This window comes from Carassius auratus, chromosome 35 (assembly GCF_003368295.1).
Source record: "Carassius auratus strain Wakin chromosome 35, ASM336829v1, whole genome shotgun sequence".
Classification (NCBI taxonomy): domain Eukaryota; kingdom Metazoa; phylum Chordata; class Actinopteri; order Cypriniformes; family Cyprinidae; genus Carassius; species Carassius auratus.
The window spans coordinates 18909177-18932060 of record NC_039277.1 but is presented as its reverse complement, the minus strand read 5'-3'; the positions used below and the strand labels follow the sequence as shown (position 1 = coordinate 18932060).

At 33.4% G+C, this 22884-nt stretch overlaps 1 protein-coding gene across 3 annotated transcripts in view; it reads right to left on the bottom strand.

Annotated features, from left to right (window-relative positions):
- Positions 1-1091: 1091 nt before the first annotated feature.
- The window catches only part of LOC113054755 (contactin-associated protein-like 4), a 95820-nt gene continuing 74027 nt past the window's right edge, over positions 1092-22884 (bottom strand). For 2 of the 3 annotated variants that reach the window (XM_026220531.1, XM_026220532.1), the window contains 7 exons: positions 19340-19579; positions 17894-18118; positions 14692-14825; positions 12645-12732; positions 7631-7849; positions 4565-4636; positions 1092-1814 (listed from right to left, as the gene is read on the bottom strand). In XM_026220531.1, the coding sequence (XP_026076316.1) occupies positions 1618-1814; positions 4565-4636; positions 7631-7849; positions 12645-12732; positions 14692-14825; positions 17894-18118; positions 19340-19579 (1175 nt within the window). In that variant the 3' untranslated portion in view covers positions 1092-1617. The remainder of the gene's footprint in view (positions 1815-4564; positions 4637-7630; positions 7850-12644; positions 12733-14691; positions 14826-17893; positions 18119-19339; positions 19580-22884) is intronic. The other variant, XM_026220533.1, reaches the window with a different exon arrangement.

Sequence of the window (22884 nt, the reverse complement as noted above, 5' to 3'; positions counted from 1 at the left end):
TAACGACACCATGGTCCCCTGTTGGATAGGTAGACAAGTACACACTCGCACACACGCACACACACACACACACACACTCGCACACGCACACTCGCACACACACACACACACACACACACACACACACACACACACACACACGCACGCACGCACGCACGCACACACACACACACACTCGCGCACACACACTCGCGCACACACACACTCGCGCGCACACACACACACACGCACGCGCACACACACACGCACGCGCACACACACACGCGCACACACACACACACACACACACACTCGCACACACACACACTCGGACACACACACACACACACACACACACACACTCACACACGCACGCACGCACACACACACACACACTCAGGAAAGGTGACCCTCAGCTCATAGCTGAAATATGGCATTTGAGAATGATTAGTGTCACAGAAGTACACAAACAGCTCAGCTCATGCTGTCTGCAACTAACAAGACAAAGCTGACACTGCGTTATTGCTTTTGCTGATGAATTATTAATAATCCTTTGTGCAGAGCAGGATATTCATAATATTCTTCTTCTTCCTCGGATAGTAAAAGTTCTTCTCCTAATGGATGTACAGATTCTCAAATCAATATAAAAATGGGTTTTCAGAGCATGATAAAGAAATGATTTCTAAAATAATACAAGATGCAGTTAACAGCTCATGTGCCCAGAATATTCACACACACACACACACACACACACTTGTTTCTACATTAACTGATGGACTGGAGTGCTGTGGATTATTGTGATGTTTTTATCAGACTCTCATTCTGACGGCACCCATTCACTGCAGAGCATCCCTTGATGAATCACTGATGCAATGCTACATTTCTCCAAACCTGATGAAGAAACAAACTCACCTCGGATGACTTGAGAGTGAGGAAATGATCAGCAAATGTTTGGTTGAACTATTCCTTTGAATGTCTATGAAATCAAAATGCACTTTCTTTATCCAGTTTTGACCTAACGTTTTAAAATGGAACGTAAATATGTAAATACATGGGAACCGAAAACATCTTTCATGTTATTAAGAGACAAAAAAGACCAGAGACACAAGTAGTCCACAATAAACAACTGTCGTAGGATGTATTTTCTGTTGCAAGTGGCAAACCATTGAGAAAAAGCACGGGCAAAGAGTGATAAATATGGTACGTACAGCCTTTTCTGCAAAATCTGAAGTCTTCTGCATGAACGCATGTATTCACAACAACATCGCACTCGCCCACTCACACATTGATTTTGATTTAGTTATACAATGATCGCTTCTTTAACTCCGTTAAACATAACACTGAGCACTAAATCATAAAAAAATCGAAAGGAGAATGAGACGTTACAAAGTTTCATTTCAAAAGAATATTTACAACCAATGAATGTCATTATACACACCTTAGAAACCGTACAATTGTGCCACATCCCTGGACAATAACTGTTTTATGTACAAAAAGGGCAAAAACTTCGGGACGTGTCACTCCTCTCCAGCAGGACGGTTTCCCATAATGCACCGTGAATGTTAATGTCCCTAGACTCGACAAGGCATTTCAGTTCTTCGGTTTAACTGGATTAGTCCGATTCGAGATGAAAGAGCGTCATATGAAATATTCTTTTTGGTTATCACTGATAATGCTCTGTGAGTTTGGATCCATGTTAAAGGGAGTCTCGGGACTGTCTTCTGTTTTTCCCGCTTTGGGCTCTTGGGTCTGAAACGTTTCTTTCCGCCGGTAAAGGAACCGTGCCATCACCGCCAGCACGGCCAGACTCACGAATATCACGACGGCAATGACTCCTGAAAAACAGCGACACGCCAAAGAGTGAGGGGACTCTGGACAGCAGATCTACACGCTATGACTAACATTTCAACATCTTTGGAAAGTGGAACATGCAGAATGGACATGGTTGGCGAACTTAAAAAAAAAAAAAAAAAAAAAAAAAAAAAAAAGATTATGTATTATAATAAAAAATGCATCAACTAAAATGTATTCACTCATGTTCATATCTCTAGTTATTATTATAATTCAATACTGATTGTAAGCACTGTAAAAGATGCTATTGAGTAAAATAACTGTACTACTGTAAAATAAATAATATTGAGAATAAATACAAATTATATTATTTATTTAATCACTGTATTAATATTAATACAAATATGCAAACGTTAATAAAAATGCATTATGAATTAAAAATGTGATATTAAAAATGTAATAATAATTTGTAATGAAAACAGTTCATGATGATAATCCAACATTCAATGTAATCACTGAAAAAAAAGAAGGCAGAAATTATATATAAATAAATATTTTTAGATTATATTTTATAAAATTAAAAAATATATTTATATTATTTATTTTTCATCTAAATGAATATTAATAACAATGCTAATGTATGTAAATATATTTTATAAACTAATATAATATAACAATTAATACAAACTTACATTTATGGATATTCTTTTATAATTTGTAATGAAAACTGAGGGAATTAAATATGGTTTTTAGGTGATAATTAAAAATCTGTTCTAGTCATTGAAAAATATTTTTATAATATAAATTATTAATATAAATTTAAATGTCAAAATATGAAATGTTTTTAAATATTGAATATTGATATGAATGTGTTAAGGCAAAAATATTATAAATTAATATAAATTTAGTTGTTATAAAAAATACAAATAAATCTATGAAAATTCAACTTTGGATAAATACTCAAGAAAAAAATCTAATCTTTAAGCTAATGAGGTTTAATTGAATGGTATAAAGCATTTAAGAGGAATCACTTAAATAGCTCCTTTTTTGTGGCTTTTAGTGTCACAAAATGAGTTAAACTTCAGCTGGTCAGAGGCATTTCTAAAAGGTGAATTCAGACCTCACGCCAATTTCATGCCACAATCAATCGTGATTTAGATGCCATTAGCACCTTTTTCTTTTGAGCTGTAAAATACAGGCTATCAATAAAGAGCAAGAGATGGAAAAAAGCCCTTGTGACTGGTGCTCTGTTGGTCTCCACGCCATCAGACGTGTTGTGAATGCTTCTTCAACTCAATTCTACTCGCTGTCAGAGCTAAACGCCTCTAAAATGTTTCTCTCCAGTCCTTTGTGGCCGGTTAAGCATGGCACATTTAATTATAAAGGGTAAAAGAAATGTCTAATTGAAGCGCCAAAATAAATCTCAACTCAATTTAATGCCACATTACGGTGGCTGTGAAAAGGACAGAGTGTATTCGGGATTGTAGCAGAAACCCCTTAATCAGCAAATCATTTCTTTAAATGTTTGATTAGTTTTGGGGCCTTTGTTAATTTCATTCTATTTACCGATAGCTTTGGAGAAGTCTTTGTATTCGGTCAATGTGAGCACGGCTGTTAATCAGTCATTATTGAGCTTTTCTGATTAGTTTTATAGAGTCTTTCAAAAGCACACGGAGATTGAAGCTCACTTTGCATGACAAATTATCAATGAAGTGCAAGCTTTAGCTCACAAAATGTACATTTTCTCCAAGACTTTCTATCTTCCTGGTGACCACAAATGGAGATTTTAGCATAGTGCTGACTGCTTTTCTTTCCATGCAATGACTGTAAACAGGTCTGTACACTTTTATAGAAAATGCTATATACAACCATATATTATATAATCATTATATAAATCAATTTGGTGTAAATTTCACAAATAATGACAAATGTATGCAAGTAACACATTGAAGTATGTGAAGTAGAAAAACTAAATAGTGTTTTCTTGTACTCCAGTAATTTATGTTGTTTATACAGCTTTAAAAAAAAGAAGATTATGCGATAGAAGAATATATAATATATAAAATATTATAATTTTGAAGGTGTATACATGCTACAGTAAAAATTGATTAACAGTAAGTAACTTACAATACACAGTGGATATCATTTTATCTTTAATTTGGGTATTTTAAACATTGTTTTACAGAAAAATACTGTAAAGTTTTTGGTGAAAAAGAACAAGTCATATTATAATTTGCAGTAAAATGTGCAGAATCACTTAATTTATATACATTAAGGTTTTACATTGCATCTTTTGTTCTCTTTTTGCATTATTTTTGTGTTTTATGGGTATGTTTGCATTTGAACGTTTTTAAATAAATAAATAAATATATATATATATATATATATATATATATATATATATATATATATATATATATATATAAAAAAAATATTTTTCATTTTCTGAGTTCCATTTTCTAAAACTTAGAATTTCCAAACTAAAAAAAAATTTTTTTAACTTCAAATTTCACAGATTTTTTTTTCAAATGTTTTTTTTTTCATTCTGCATTTTTGGAGTCTAACAGCCTTAGTGAATGGAAAAAAGTGGTAACATTTTCTTTTGTCTTCCACAAAGTACATAAAGTCAGAATGCCTTGGAATGAGTAAATGAGGATTTGGGCGAATTGTTCATTTAAGGGATTCCTGGAGCAAGACCAAGTAAATATGAGCCAAAAGCAGAGAAATAACAATGCCTGAAATGAGAAAAGATGAGGAATGGAGTATATGTTTCATTCTCTAAAACACCATTTACCTCCGATCAAAGCCGAGTCGCTGTTGATAGCATTGACTATGGGCTCACCCGTATTTACTGAACCCACATGATCTACAGACGAGAAGAGAGACAGACAGACAGATCATCAGCTTATCACTCGCAGGTCGTGGCTCATTGAATACGCCGCTCGATGAAGGAGCACAAACACAGAGGCAATCGAGAAATCATTATGCAAATTAAGGTCTTTCTTTCGCAGATTAATACAGTGATCAGCCTTTACCATCATTATTGCTCTAATTAAACTAGCAGTGCGGATGTATTCAGTGAGCCGGCGACGAAAGTTTGCTGAAATTCAACTTTCAGCGGGAATCTGACAGAGAAGAAAAGTTTGGAAACAAAGTCTGAAGCAGATACAGACGCCCATCCATCCATCCACCCAAATACCCACCCACCCATCCATCCATTCACCCAAATACCCACCCACCCATCCATCCATTCACCCAAATAGCCAATCCACCCACCCACCCATCCATCATTTCACCCAAATACCCACCCATCCATCCATCCACCTATCCATTCACCCAAATACCCATTCAACCAAATACCCACCAACCCATCCACCCACCCATCCATCCATCCATCCACCCATCCACCAATCCACCCATCCATTCACCCAAATACCCACCCACTCATCCAACCAACCACCTACCCACCCATCCATCCATCCATCCACCCACCCTTCCATCCATCCATCCATCCATCTACCCAAATACCCACCCACCCATCCATTCATCCACCCAAATACCCACCCACCCACCCATCCATCCACCTATCCATTCACCCAAATACCCATTCAACCAAATACCCACCAACCCATCCACCCACCCATCCAACCAACCAACCACCCACCCACCCATCCATCCACTCACCCTTCCATCCATCCATCCATCCACCCAAATACTCACCCACCCATCCCTCCATTCACCCAAATACCCACCCACCCATCCATCCACCCACCCTTCCATCCATCCATCCACCCAAATACCCACCCACCCATCCATCCATCCACCCATCCTCCCATTCACCCATCCATTCACCCAAATACCCACCCACCCAACCACCCACCCATCCATCCAACCAACCACCCACCCATCCATCCAACCACCCATCCATCCAACCATCCATCCATCCATCCATCCATCCATCCATCCATCCATCCATCCATCCACCCAAATACCCACCCACCCATCCATCCATCCATCCACCCAAATACCCACCCACCCATCCATCCATCCAACCACCCATCCACCCAAATAAACTGAAAATTGACTGAAAAATATAAGGACTAGTTTTTCCTAAATATAGAAATGTATTATTTATTACTATTTAATATGATATATTCTCCTATATTTTTGTTTTGTTAGTGTCATGCTGGTTTGAAAGTAGCTGAAAGACAAAACTGGAGAGTAGATGATTGTATGTTAATGGTAAATTTAATGTTTTATTGATTGTTTAATTAAACTTTCATAATTATTACAGCACTCAATTATTTTGCTGTTACAACAAAACAGCAGTACTAAACGAACCAATTAAAATTGAGAAAAAATTCTTAAAATAGAGCAAAAAATCTTAATTAGTTTTTGTCTTGTTTTCAAGTACAAATATCCAAACATTCTTGAAGATACATTTAATTGAGTAGCAAAATGACTTTTGTTATTGTTGTTGCTTAAAACAAGAAAATATCTGCCAATGGGGTCAGAAAAATACTTTTTATTCAGATGGAAAACATTTATTATTTATTTTTTATCCTTCTTGCCCCATTGGTAGATATTTATATTAATAAAAAAAAAAAAAAACACCTCACTTAATTTTGCTACTTTTTTTTTTTTTTTACAAATTATGACAACTTAATATCTTTTGCTTCTCAAGCAAATGTATCTAGATATTCGCAATGAAAAACAAGACAAAAATCATATGTAAGAATTTATTTTGTATTTTTTTTGCAATGACAATCTAAAACATGATATTTCATATTCACTATCATTTAGGAGTGTCCACATATACATATGTGCAAAGTTATGAATTTCAGTCTGATAAATTGGGTTTGCGTTAAACTATAGGTCGATATTTACTCTAAATTCACTAAAACAGAACTAGTTAAACCATTGGCAAAGCCTCTTGGTATATTTAGGTTCTGAAACAAGGATTATCAGGCCATTTTGACCTTAAAAAGGCCAAATATCAGACAATTAATTGGTTTGACCAATAAACCAAAAGAGTGCCATCCACTTTTTCAACATTGGTTTTGGAAGTATTTTTACATTCATTTTCCCCATAGAGATTTTTTTTTAAAGTATTTGTTAACGAGTTACAAGCCTTGAACCAAACCAACCAGCTATGAGGAGAATCACAGCATCACAAACTTTGATTTGAAAGAAGAAGTGGAATTTGTTAAAAAGACAAAGATATAAGACTTTAAAGCAGGAAAGAACTACAATACTGTGAAGCATTGCAAATGACTTAAATTAAACTTGATTTAAAGGTGTTCATTAATCATATAGAAACAAATTATTTTATGTTTATTGAAATATATGCATGCATATCATATTTTTATATATATATATATATATATATATATATATATATATATATATATATATATATATATATATATATATATATATATATGCATGCATATATTGCAATAAAAAAATATATGCATGCATATATAGCAATAAACACATACATACATATATGTATGTATTTACACACACACAAATATTGCCCAGATATTTCTATAGTTGAGTGTAGGAAGTGCTTCAAGGGAGTGGGTGTGGCTAAAAAGTTATTTTGGAGTGATTTGTTTGTTTCGATTCTCTGATTGGTGGAGATTTCTCTGCAGAATCATGGGTAATGTAGTTTTTCACCTGGAATTTTGCTGTTGAACAATTTGAATTTACAAAATAGGTTGAAATAATGCGGATTGACGGCTTCAACAAAAGCATACATCAATACATCAATTAATCTATGGAGAAAATGAATGGGATTCTGACTGCCTGTAGTTAACCTGTTGAAGGAAGTGGGCGTCAGTGTTGATGATGTCACCTGTGAGAGAATGCGTGGTCTCAGCGGCGTAGGGGTTGGTGGGAATAGACGAGCCACAGCTGGATTCGGTCAGAGGTCCGGTGACTATCACAGGACTGGTGTCTGGATACAACAGAGCCGCCTTCAGTGGAGAGATGGAGTTAAACTGGACCACAGACAAACAGCCAGTGAAGCCCAGGGCGTTCAGACGGGCGATCTCTGGATCCACTTCACCTGATTCTGCAAACAAGAAGAGATGCATTTGAGTATTCAGTGGAGATCTCAATAATATCTCCTCCAAAATTTCAATGAGGAAAGTGAGATGTTTCTCCTATAAGAAAAAAATGAATGTGTCTCCTAGGGTTTCAGAAGAGATCTCAATATTTTCAACTGGGCTCGAATGCACCAGAATACCAAAGTCAGCAATCAAAAGTCAATCAACTGAATGGAGATCTAATAATTTTTTTTTTTTTTGGTTGAGTTTCCTGCTACTCAGATGTTTCTCCTAAGAAAAAGACTCACAAATCAAAAGTCAGAGATCTCGTTATTAACCATTTCTCATCAAATTCTCCCGAGACCAAATGATCTGAGCTCCTTCAGAGAATTCAGGAGCAACATCTGAAACGAGCTTTAACGACATAACATGAGAACTCCATGAAGCTCAGTTAATATTCGTCACAGCCTCTGTAACGAGATGCGAGACTCACTTCAAACATACACGGACTGAACACAAAACCATGTGATCCAGCTTTTGTATCAAACATCTCGAGCGAAAACCGTACGCTCCATTCCACTCCTGAGCAACGGCAGTGAACTGAACACATGGAGCTGATGAAGGAGCTTTTATTCAGACACTGAGCCACTGGAGGCTCGACGGTCCATGGGAAGAACAAACACAGTGTAATCAACAAATAACAAGTGCATGAAACCTTTCTATTCAACATCAAGATTTTAGTTCTGCTCTTTACTTTATATATTATTTTATCAGCATTGCAGTTTGAGTGAAAAGTTCACCCTGTAAACAAACTGTGTGGGATTTGATATGCAAATTTTAAGCCTCTAAATTATCAAAACTTTGCAGTTAAACCAAGCTTCTGTCGTCTGATTGATAGTTTAGAGTTTATCCAGTCAAAGCTCTTTTAGTGTAACTGTAGTCAAATCTTTCCTGATTCTGATCAAGTAAAGGTCAGAATAACTGCAGCAATGAACTCTTCCTGGACGGAAGCAGCTCAGCTTTACTTGATTCTCCATCAATCATGTTTTAGAGTCTCAGATCTGATCCTCAGGATCTTTTGAGGAGCGTTTGTTTCCAGAAGCTTTACTTTCACTGTTCCTCAGCGGAGGAATGATCTTCACAAGCCTCCAGAACATCTCACATCTTCTGAGGAGACTTTATATCTTCAGCTTTCAATCACTGTGTTATATGTGCGGATCATTTCCATCTCATCTTATTACTGGAGATATAGAGCACAGACATTATCTGTTATACTGTTATAAAGATCTCACTGATTTACATTACAAGCTTTAGAATTTCATCTCTTTTATCCATATAAATACCAGCATATGCACCAAACTGCAAATTTTTGCTCAGTTTGAGACTAAATAACAGGGAGCTGTTCTGTTCTCAATATTCTCACTAAATCAGACTATATAAGCCATAAACGCTTAATGGATCAAATATGGATAGTTAACAAAAAAGCATATGCAAAGTTTTTCAAGGATTTTTTTCTAAACCTTTTTCATATGTCAAGTTTTACAAGGTTAAATAGAAAAATGACCATGCACCGTCTCTATTTTGACATGCACCTAATGATCTTGTTCTTCTGCATGCCGTCATTTCAACTCAGAACTGGTCTAATATTAATCTTCAGGAGCTTGATGCAGGTTTCACATTTGATTTAGTATTCATTACAAGTCGATCTCTGGCCGTGATCGATAGTGTTTGCTGGAAATGACACACAGCACGCTTTCAGTGACACACTATCTGAAGAGTTACAGCCAAAGTGTTTCATGTCACATGTTCATATGGATGCACACACACACACACACACACACACACACACACACACACACACACACACACACACACACACACACACACACACACACACACACACACACACACAAACCTATATAATTATTTTTTATACACACACACACACACACACACACAATTATATAATAAAAATGTCACAATGCAAAAAAAATACATAAACAAACCTCCTAATAAAAACCTTTTTTTTAATGCATGCAGTTTAAAACTCATCCTTAACAAAAGCTTTTATTAAAATCAGAAAAAATAAAGGCAGTATAATAAATACTACAACGCTAGTTGCATATTGTGCTTAATTTTAATAAAAAGAGTCACAATGCAAAACCAAACAAACAAAAATCATCCTAATAATAGACTTTGTTAATACGAAATGTCTTCCTGAGATTCAGCCTGCAAGCTTTGTATTTTCACTTCTGCTTTATTATTTATTAACTCAATGTTTTATTCATCTCCTTGGGTTTTATGACTGGAAAGCTGCTGCAGATCCTATTTATAGACACTAAAAATTAAACTGACCCATTTGCCGTTCCCCAAGACGACAATAATAACATGTAAAGTCAATATTAGTCTTATCTGAAGTAAATAGGACAAAGTGTACTCTGTTCACTCAGATTGAAGAGCTCCTGATGCTTCTGCATCCTCCAGACATTTCAGTATCCGTGATGCTTAGAAAACCTCTAAAATGAATATAATAACAGCCTCTTAACTGACCATCTGCATGTCACCGAGGTCAGAAATCGACTGTGATTCAGAGACACTTTCTCCTTAATACAAAAACACTCTGGAGATGTTCAGAATAGATTACAACTGCTTGTCAAATAGCACATGTGTAAGACTTGGGTTTTTGCGCATTTATTATGAAAACATTTAGCTTAAACCTAAAAAAAAATACAAAAATAAATAAAATTAAGTCTATATTTCAGACCATTTAGATTTTTTGTCATGCAGTTCAAAACTCATTTCTAGTCTTACTTGATCTTAGTGCTGCATTCGACACCATAGATCATGACATACTCATAGATCGATTACAAAACTATACAGGTATTCAAGGGCAGGCTCTAAGATGGTTTAGATCCTACCTGTCCGATCGCTACCATTTTGTTTACTTAAATGGGGAGTCATCTCATTTATCATCAGTAAAATATGGAGTTCCACAAGGATCCGTCCTAGGTCCCCTTCTATTTTCAATATACATGTTGCCCCTTGGTAATATTATTAGAAAATACGGAATTAGCTTCCACTGTTATGCTGATGATACTCAGCTATATATCTCAACGAGACCAGATGAAACTTCCCAATTATCTAAGCTAACAGAGTGTGATAAAAATGTAAAAGATTGGATGACAAATAATTTTCTCCAATTAAATTTGGATAAGAAGAAGAGATATTAATTATTGGACCAAAAAACACTACACAGAATCTTGTAGATTACAATCTGCAACTAGACGGATGTACTGTTACTTCCTCTACAGTCAGAAATCTGGGTGTTATATTAGACAGCAATTTGTCTTTTGAAAATCATATTTCCAATGTTACAAAAACTGCATTCTTCCATCTTAGAAACATTGCCAAGCTACGAAACATGTTATCTGTTTCTGATGCAGAAAAGCTAGTTCATGCATTCATGACCTCTAGACTGGACTATTGTAATGCACTTCTAGGTGGTTGTCCTGCTTCTTCAATAAACAAGCTACAGGTAGTCCAAAATGCAGCAGCTAGGACCTTACCAGGTCAAGAAAATATGATCATATTACCCCAATTTTACAGTCTCTGCACTGGCTACCTATTAAGTTCCGTATCAGTTACAAATTATCATTACTTACCTATAAGGCCCTAAATGGTTTAGCTCCAGCGTACCTAACTAGCCTTCTACCACGTTACAACCCATCACGCTCCCTAAGGTCACAAACGCTGGACTTTTGGTCGTTCCTAGGATAGCAAAGTCCACTAAAGGAGGTAGAGCTTTTTCACATTTGGCTCCCAAACTCTGGAATAGCCTTCCTGATAATGTTCAGGGTTCAGACACACTCTCTCTGTTTAAATCTAGATTAAAAACAAATCTCTTTCGCCAAGCATTCGAATAATGAATCTCTTAAATTGTGAGTGTAGTTGCATCTGATCAAAGGTGCATTTTTATTCATTAGCTTGCGTTAAACTAATTTTACTTTGTTGGATCAGCAGCTATGCTAATGATGTCTCTATTTTGTTTCTATGTTTTGTAACTAGGATTTACACAAGCTCCAGTCTGGATCCAGAACACCTGAGAAGAGATGATGCTGACCCTCAAAGGACCTCAGATGATGCTAACCCTGGATCAACAAACAGAACTAACAAATATTGCTACATGTGTGACTGCATCATATAATAACTATTAATTAATAATATTGATAGTTCATCATCTAGCTGACTACGTCTTGTATTATTATTATTTTTTTTTCTAAAATCCTGTCAAACGTGCACAAACCACTAGCTACTACTAAATATTGCAGAAACATAATTTTCTATAAAGTTGCTTTGTAACGATTTGTATTGCAAAAAAAAAAAAAACTCATTCTGAACAACAATTTCCATTAAAATCAGAAAAAAATAAAGGTATTATAACAAATATTACAATGCTGTTTACTTACAACTGTACTTTATGGGAGAAAATAATGAGATTTTAGTGACAAATTGTTCTTAAACTGTTCATTGTCAAAAATGTCAAAATTCAAGATAAATGCATAAACAAACAAACTTCCTAAAGGTTTTTTAATGCATGCAGTTTTATGCTTAATTGTAATGAAAAAAGTTGCAATGCAAAACAAATCAAACAAAATGAACCTCATAATAATAGAATTATTTGAATGCATGCAGTTCAATACTCACCCTGAATAAAGCTTAAACTGAATTGTGTTTCAAAAATCATTGCAACATGAGCAGTTATTTTGAATTGTTGTTGGAGCTTAAATTCCAATATTTAATCCGTGGAATGCTTTGACTCACCGCTCACTTTCCCCAAGACAATCGATTTGATGGCGTTAAATTCAGTGTCCGATGTTAGATTGAAGTATTCCTGTGCATGCTGATCAACCTACAAAAAACACAAGGATGTTCTGTTTTATCTTTTGATGCATTTTAAAGGAATATTCTGGAAAATTATGAACTTATTTATCAACGTTCTTGCTACAGAAGTTTAATGCAAGCCACTACAAGTGAATAGGGTAAAGTATTAACTCATAGATATCAGCAGACTTTCCCCTGTTGATTAACCACAGTCAAATTTTGTTACAAATTTTCTGAAATGTTAAATATGCAATTAAAATCAAATTCAAAATTCTTGTTTCATTTAGCTGACATATTAAAGTGAAAGATTTTACAGAAGGGATTTTGAATTTCTAATTTTATCAATCTAATCAGAAAATACTTTAAATGGCTTAAAGGAAACACATTTAACCATGTTTTAGGATTAAAATTTTTTATACAGTAAATCGGTGTGAATGATATATGACCAAACCCCTTTATAAAAACCTTCAGAATATATAAATAAGAATACAACTGTTAATGGTATAAATACAACTGAAGTGGAGAAACAAACTCAGAGAAAACAGCACTTGACCCTTGTGCATTGTTCAAATTCACAACCCTTTCGTTATGTTCGGGATGAAAACATCCACTCAATTAAACTGCTGTAAATTGATTTTTTTTTTTTTACTTTTTAAAAAGTAACAAATGTTACCTCTTCCCAACAGGGAAAACCACCAACAATCAAGAATGCATGATTATATGGTGTCACGGCTTTGCAATCAAAAAATGTTGTTATAATGGAAGTCAAAGGGGCAAAAACAGCCACCAACAACAAATTAGGGAGAAAAAAGTAAAATCTAATGCTGCACAAAAACTAACAATGCATCAAAGCCAATGTTGCTACTAATCTTTGACATGCCCAAGACTGTGATAGAAGGTAAACAAATATCCAGTCACAATCACGTTTTATATTGAAAATAAGTCATTTTGTGTGTTTTTTCCCCCAAATCAGTGACATCATTTATGAACTTGGTAATTAAAGAGTTAAAATCTTGGATTTTGGATTTTTGTTCTGTATCAGGACTGGGGTTGATTAATAGATTTATGCAAAAAAAACATTTTTTAAATATTTATTTACAGCAGTTTAATTTAGTGGATGTTTTCATCCACGAACATAACAATAGGGTAGTGAATTTGCCCAGAGTGTACCGTTGAGTTTTTGAAAAAATTCAAAGCATTTTCCCAAAATATGGGTCAAAATAAGATTTGTCACCAAAAATCATTCCATTAGCTCAAACACAGAGAAAGTTGTAGCCAAAATAAGACTCAACTTTACCCTCTAGTGGACGAAAACGTCCCCAACAACGCATAAGGGTTAATAAATATGTATTATAAATTAAACAAAAGCAGAGAAGTGAAATAAATAAAGTTTAATGTGCATTTGGATGTTTTTTCCCCATCAGACTCAAGTAGTGTTATTATAGTTAACTAAAACTAAAACCATACAATAAAAAGTAAAAGAAAAAATCATATTAAGTAACTTGAAAGAAAAAAAATATATATATATATTTCAGCAAGTTGACAAAGCAACATTTTTCTCTTCTTTCACCTGAAACACTAAAATAACTAAAAATATATACATTATAATAACTATATAGATACTTATTTAAAAACAACTAAAATGAATAAAAATTACAAAAACATAAAATTGCTAAAATCATTAACATGAAAGCAAAAAATATCAGAAATTATAATAGAATGTCAAAATTATAATAGTATAATTTTGTCCTATAATAATGCAAAATATGTCTCAGTATCTCAAAGATACTAAAACAACACTGATTCGAAATCTGACAATAATGGAAGCAAACTAACCTAAAAAAAAAAAAAACATAAAAGAGTGGATTTGTCTGTATTGTATGGCTTTAAATGTTTTGAATGTGCAGTGCAGTGTTTGGATTCAGTGTATTTTTGCAGACATTTTTCCCACATCATCGTGTCACAGATGCTGTATGTTGATCAGTACCTGGATGCTGAGTGTCTCTGCCAGTCTCTGGATGCTCACGTGATGCAGAAGCCCATTGGCCAGGTTCCTGCCGCTGGCTCGGAAAACCTCTGCGTCTCTGTTGTGCTGCAGTTTGTACCTGACGTCCAAATGTCCTTTAGAACAAAGAGCATTGGATTTCTCAACAGGCTTTTGTGTGAAAAGGTCACAGTTTAACTGCAGCAAACATCAACAGGAACATCAAAATGCGACAGAAGCCAATGCGTTTCGCAACTACAAATCCTCTTCATCTTAAGAAGATTAAAATGTTATCCTCTGAAACAAAACAGACGCGGAAATAAATAAAAAAATTAATTTCTGCATGAAATTAATCATAAATATCACCTCAGGTGAACTTAATAGTTCTGTACACAGCTAGTTTTTAACATGCATTCAAACGTTTTTGGATCAGTAAGATTTTTAATGTTTTTTAAAGAAATGTCTTCTGCTCATCAAGATTTATTTGCATTTATTTGATTAAAAAATACAGAAAAAAAATTATATTGTGAAATATTATTACAATTTAAAACAACTGTTTTCTAATTGAATATACTTTAAAATGTAATTTATTTCTGACTTCTGAAACTGTATTTTCAGCATCATTCCTCCAGTCTTCAGTGTCACATGATCTTCACAAATCATTTTAATATACTGCTGATTTGTTTTCAGCCTTGGAAACATTTTACTATTTTATTATTAACATTTTACCATGAATACTTTTTGATACATTTTTCATGATATCTTTGACGAATAAAAAAGTTCAAAAGAACAGCATTTATTCAAAATTGAAATCTGTTTTAACAATATAAGTCTTTACTATAACTTTTTATCAATTTAACACATCCTTGATAAATACATGCTAGCGACATGCTAGTAACTTGGTAATCATGTTAGTGACATGCTAGTTACTTGCTAATCATGCTACAAACATGTTAGCAACATGCCAGTAACCTGCTAATCATGCTAGAAACATGCTAATCACTTGTTAATCATGCTAGCGACATGTTTATCATGCTAGAAACATGCTAGTGACATGCTAGTTACTTGCTGATCATGTTAGCAACATACCAGTAACCTGCTAATCATGCTAGTTACATGCTAGCAACATGCTAGTCACGTGCTAATCATGCTTACGACATGCTAGTCACTTGTTAATCATGCTAGTAACATGCTTATCATGCTAGAAACATGCTAGCGTCATGCTAGTTACTTGCTGATCATGTTAAGAACATGCTAGTAACATGTTAATCATGCTACAAACATGTTAGCAACATGCCAGTAACCTGCTAATCCTACTTGAAACATGCTAGCAAGCTAGTCACTTGCTAATCATGCTAGCGACATGCTAGTCACTTGTTAATCATGCTAGTAACATGCTTATCATGCTAGAAACATGCTAGTTAATTGTTAATCATGCTAGTAAAAAGCTTATCATGCTAGAAACATGCTAGTGACATGCTAGTAACTTGGTTATCATGCTACTTTTCAAACTTCTTCAAACTCTCTGGTCAGGTAACAACTGCTTAAAACTTTCAGGCTAGGCTTTCTCAAGTCAACCTAAAGTTTGTCTTAAACTTTTTTGTCTAGTTCACAATTGATTTCTGTTTTAACAATATAAGTCTTTACTATCACTTTTTATCAATTTAACAAATCCTTGATGAATAAAAATTTCTTTGAAAATAAGAAAAAAAAAAATGTTAACATATATCATGTGACACAGAAGACTGGAGTAATGATGTTGAAAATACAGCTGCGCATCACAGAAATAAATTACACTTTAAAGTATAGCAAAATAGATCCAGTTATTTTAAACACACAACTCACAATAATATTACTGTTTTTTTTTTTTATGAACAGAAGAGACCTCATTAAAAAACATTACAATTTCCCCATTTTGCATGTGACAAATATTATACGTGGCATGTTGCTATACGGCTGTTAATGTGCTTGTTTCTGTGCTAATGGATCTGTTGTCCTTTGCTTGCAGTTTTTGTGTGAACTGTCCTGTTAATTAATGCATATGGACACTGAGAAATAAATAAAAAGGCATGCAACAGGAACAGGAAGCTGTCGAAGCAGCCGGTGGGGTTCTGGAGGCTGTTATGGACTTTCTGCATAATTGCACTAGCAGGTATTAACACCACACGCCATCGGCTGCTTCCTCTCTGTGTGTGCCGTGATGAGCCAGATCCACAGTTTACTGAATTCTGCTGCCGAGGCGGTGCAGGACGCCACAATAATTGGCCCTAACAGCATGCCCAATAAAACAAGACTATATTTTGGATACATACTTTGAAATAGTATTCATTGTACACAATTTTATATAAGCATCCATTCCAAAAAGCTCAAGTTATTCATTACGCTGTGTTCTAACTTATCTTAGTGTATATAGTTCATTTGCAAAAACTGATCATTTTCAAAAATCAATGTAATTATTCCAATTAATCTCAATCAAACTGCAGTCAGGTTATTTTGATTAGGTTAAATTCAGCTTACTAACACAATAAAACTAAATGAAAAGATAACAGTATGATAAAAAAAAAAATCTTTTTTTGCAAAAAACTCAACACATATATACACATATTTAAATTATCTTTTATTTTTTATTTTAGTTTTAATGCAAATAATCGACTCTAAATTGTCAACGGGTTACTCTACGTTTTGCATAGATGCAATAGAAATATGTCTTGTATTTTTAATGCATTCGCATTATTCTGGGGAGAAAGGTTTTATTGTATAATGTTTGATAAAGACAGTGATTCAGATCAAATTTTCCATGATTCCTTAAAAGAACTGTCTCAACAATATCTTACACTGATTTGTGAAGATCTTGCATTTCTACTGCATTATTATCACATTTAATTCTGCATACACACAGCTTGACTAAAATATAATTTCCCCTGCCGTAAAAGATGTGCCTCTGATATCAAGCTGGTGTTTTCTGGATGAAAGTCGAGCAACTTTTTAATTTAAGAAAGCATCTGAGAAGTTTTGCAGAGCTTGAATTGAGCTTTTCTGGCGTGTGAGATCGCAGATGCATGTTTACTCGCTCATGAATACATTTCTTTCACGGCTTTCCCTATCTCTTGCTGGATTTCAGACAATATAGGAAGTAATATAGTGCGGCTGCTGTGTTCAGAGATTCCCCAGACTCGAGCTAATCACATGAATGAGTGTTTCAGACCGTTTCTGTTGAGCAGGACGGCGAGGAACTCTCTGTAGTATGAGCTGATGTAAAGCAGCAGCGCCGGAGCTTGACTCGTCCTGAAGCTCAGCGAGACGTTCTCTCCTCTCAGCGTTAAATCGGAGTAGATGGAGGACGACTGAGCGCTGACGTTCCTGTGCAGCTCGTACGGCTCTTTGAACGTGTACGTGACTGATGTTCCCGGTTTGAAGAAGGCAGAAACATCTGAAAGAGAGATTAAACACACTGGGATTAGGATTTTGGATGTGCATAACTATCTTAAACTGGTGTAAGATCATTGTGTCGTATTGATTTACAGGGCAATATGGACAAAAATACTCTCAAATGTTTTATTTCGGTATAATTTTATATCAATATTTACGTTTAATAGAGGAAATAAATACATTTTACATGTTTGTTAGATCAACAAATACTGTGCGATGGCCCCATGAAATCCATTTGATTTTTTTATGGATTCTTTGTTTTAATACAGTTATATTTAAATGGTTTAAAACCAAACCAAAAATGGTGGGTAATGAAGTAAATTGATAAAAAAAAAAATGTTTTGACATGTAATCAAATGGAAACGTAGCAATTGATTTACAACAAAACATTAACATTTTATACTTAAAATAAAGTACTATACAATAGTAATATATTCCCGTAATAATTTCATCAAGTTAAACCAAACTTTTATTTTGGTGCAAATACTTTTGAGTGTCAGTATATTTTATGATCGCTTTAAATAAATTAATACATTAAATTTGCAAATAAATGAAACAGTAAAATGCTCATGAAGTGCAATAAAATAAAATAAAAATAAAATTTAAAACTGATGCCTTGATTATCAGCTGAAATAAATCAAAAGCACTAGAATTACTAAAGGATTAAAATATTAAAGTAAATATAAAAAGAAACTAATACAAGGACTAAAGCACATAACAAAGTTACTAACATGTAAACAAAAAGTAAAACTAAAATGAAAATATAAAAATAAGCGAATTCGAAATATAAAAAAAATACTATTATACTATATATACTAGAATAAAATGAAAATAACAGTTAATTTTTTATAAGAGTAAAATATTTGTGTGAGTATTTCAGTTTGTGTATTTCAGGATCGCTTTTACCAAATAAAATGCTCTTATTTTGAGTCTTATTTTAGTACTTTATTTTACTACATGTATTTATTTATTTAAAACCCTTACTGTCAGGGCAAAAAACAACAGTATAAAGGAACCACTTTTATAATTATAATATTTTTTTGTTGTTGTTCAAAAATAAAATTTTTGTTATTGCAAATTTCATGATAAATAATAAATGAACTCAAAATTAAAAAGGAAAATTAGAAAGTTGATTTAATTAAATTCTATGATAAATCCTGATATCGATGCATTGCCCAGCCCTTCTATTGTTGTAAAAACTGAGCGTCCTGAGCTTCAGTACCTTTATGGCAGAAGGTGCCGGTGAAGGGCGAAAGGCTGCAGTCGCAGGTGAAGCCGCTGTGATCCTCCACACAGCTGCCCTGATTCTGACACAGTTCCCCGTAACTGCTGCAGTGTCCGGGACATCCCGGTGTTACTCCGGGCGTGATCTCCGCCCGCTCCTGCAGATCCAGAGTCTTCCCGTTCAGCTTCAGAGAGCGGATGCAGCCCAGGAAGCCCTTCTGTCTGGACGCCGTTCCTCCTGAAGACATACAGCTGTATTCTCACATGCTATCAAGGGTTTGAGCAGTTTTGTTCAGCGAACTTAAGACTTCGGGGAAGAATTTAGTGTTTTTTTTTTTTTTATATTATATTATATTATATTATATTATATTATATTATATTATATTATATTATATTATATTATATTATATTATATTATGGGAAACTATAACTATAACTTAAAACAAAACAAATAAATAAATGTAAATAATATCAAAATTAAACAAATTTAACAAAAATATATTATTACATTTCAATAAAACAATGTCATTATTTTTAATTAAACTAAAGCAATTAAATAATAAAATAATTTATTAAAATAAAATAAAATGCATATATATATATATATATATATATATATATATGCAAAAAGTATATTAACAATTTTATATTCAAATAAATAGAAGTAAATAAAACACTGTTGTTAATGTTATCTAAATCTGAAAATAATACATTCATCAAAAAAATAATATACAAATTCAAAACAAACAAAAAACATTAATAAATAATCCCAAAATAGGTAAACAATAATACTAATAATCATTTAAAACAAACAAAGTGTTATAGTTAACAAAGTAAAACTATTATATAAATAAACTAAATAAACAAAAAAATGTGTTGACATTGATAAAATATACAGCTGTCTAAAATTATTAAAGTCATTAAAATGGAAATGCAAGTTGTTGACGTAAACTAATAATAATAATAAACAATAGTTGGAAACAACAACAAAAAACAAAACAATGTGCTCAGATATTCATGATATGAGCTTCAATATGAACTCAATGTGTTTGTGTGTATTACTTCTAAAGAATTGTTTGAGATTAATCATAACGGAGATCTCGGTGAAGGCTCTCGAAGCCTCAGTCGAGTCTGCAGCAGCCCATCAAAGCTGATTACCTGTTAAAAATGGCTCTCTTTCTCATGTTATGAGCTGAACAGAATATCTGCAATATATTGAGAGCGCTTCAGAATGACTGATCTGTTTTACCCAGAAGACCTCAGACCTGAATTATAAACTGTCTGAAATTGAGTTCTTCATGATGAGCAGGTGGCTGTATTTGAACAGTCATGGGAACCTGCCGATCCAATTGCCGCAGAATGGAGCTGTAAAGATTGAACTATAATGACACTACTTTCCTAACACTTATTGGAAAACTTCAATTCATTGGTGCTGGATTCCTCCAACACACGGGTCAAGGTCTACAGACCTTCAGGTTCTCAGAAAGCCTTGGCATTGAGAGTCCTTCAGATTCACACGAGCACGCTTTACAGGAGGGAGTCTCACGAAAGATGTTCAGAGCTGGTCTCATATTTCACCCCAAAGATAAAAATAAATAAATTAAAAATAAAATCTTTTGCAAAAAAAGTGTTTTGCATAAAGAGAATGCAGATGTTTTGCAAACAAAGTTTTGTATAGAGAATGCAGATGTTTTGCCAAAAAAATTTGCATAATGAGAATGCAGATGTTTTGCAAAAAAAAAAGTTTTGCATAAAGAGAATGCAGATGCTTTGCAAAATAGAATTGCATAAAGAGAATGCAGATGTTTTGCAAAAATAATTGCATAAAGACAATGCAGATGCTTTACAAAAAATGTTTTGCATAAAGAGAATGCAGATGTTTTGCAAAAAAAAGTTTTGCATAAAGAGAATGCAGATGCTTTGCAAAATAGAATTGCATAAAGAGAATGCAGATGTTTTGCATAAAGAGAATGCAGATGTTTTGCAAAAAAAATTGCATAAAGACAATGCAGATGCTTTACAAAAAAATGTTTGCATAAAGAGAATGCAGATGTTTTGCAAAAAAAAGTTTTGCATAAAGAGAATGCAGATGCTTTGCAAAATAGAATTGCATAAAGAGAATGCAGATGTTTTGCAAAAAAAATTGCATAAAGACAATGCAGATGCTTTACAAAAAATGTTTTGCATAAAGAGAATGCAGATGTTTTGCATAAAGAGAATACAGATGTTTTGCAAAAAAAAGTTTTGCATAAAGAGAATGCAGATGTTTTGCAAAAAAAAGTTTTGCATAAAGAGAATGCAGATGTTTTGCAAAAAAAAGTTTTGCATAAAGAGAATGCAGATGTTTTGCAAAAGAATTTGCATAAAGACAATGCAGATGTTTTGCAAAAAAAAGTTTTGCATAAAGAGAATGCAGATGCTTTGCAAAATAGAATTGCATAAAGAGAATGCAGATGTTTTGCATAAAGAGAATGCAGATGTTTTGCAAAAAAAAATTGCATAAAGACAATGCAGATGCTTTACAAAAAAATGTTTGCATAAAGAGAATGCAGATGTTTTGCAAAAAAAAGTTTTGCATAAAGAGAATGCAGATGCTTTGCAAAATAGAATTGCATAAAGAGAATGCAGATGTTTTGCAAAAAAAATTGCATAAAGAGAATGCAGATGCTTTACAAAAAATGTTTTGCATAAAGAGAATGCAGATGTTTTGCATAAAGAGAATGCAGATGTTTTGCAAAAAAAAGTTTTGCATAAAGAGAATGCAGATGTTTTGCAAAAAAAAGTTTTGCATAAAGAGAATGCAGATGTTTTGCAAAAAAAAGTTTTGCATAAAGAGAATGCAGATGTTTTGCAAAAAATGTTTTGCATAAAGAGAATGCAGATGTTTTGCATAAAGAGAATGCAGATGTTTTGCAAAAAAAAGTTTTGCATAAAGAGAATGCAGATGTTTTGCAAAAAAAAGTTTTGCATAAAGAGAATGCAGATGTTTTGCAAAAAAAAGTTTTGCATAAAGAGAATGCAGATGTTTTGCAAAAGAATTTGCATAAAGACAATGCAGATGCTTTACAAAAAAATGTTTGCATAAAGAGAATGCAGATGTTTTGCAAAAAAAATTTGCATAAAGAGAATGCAGATGTTTTGCAAAAAAAATTTGCATAAAGAGAATGCAGATGTTTTGCAAAAAAAAGTTTTGAAAAAAACTAAACAAAAAATCACAAAATATCTAAATTAAATGTATAAAATAAATGTAAATTAAAAATATTAATAAAACTAAAATAGTACATAAATAATGCAAAAAAAAAAAATTTAAAATAGAAATGATAAAGATACATTTTAATAATAATAAAATGTTTAATGGTATATAAATAACACCAATATAAAACTATAGAAATAATAGAAATATAAAAATGTTCAATACTTGAAAGCTATATTTTTTTAAATTAATAGATTCCAGAACAGTACAATACAAATCACAATCAAAATATCAAATATCTGTAAGCAAATGTAATTTTTGTTGAGTAAAATATTTTAAGCAGATTTTGG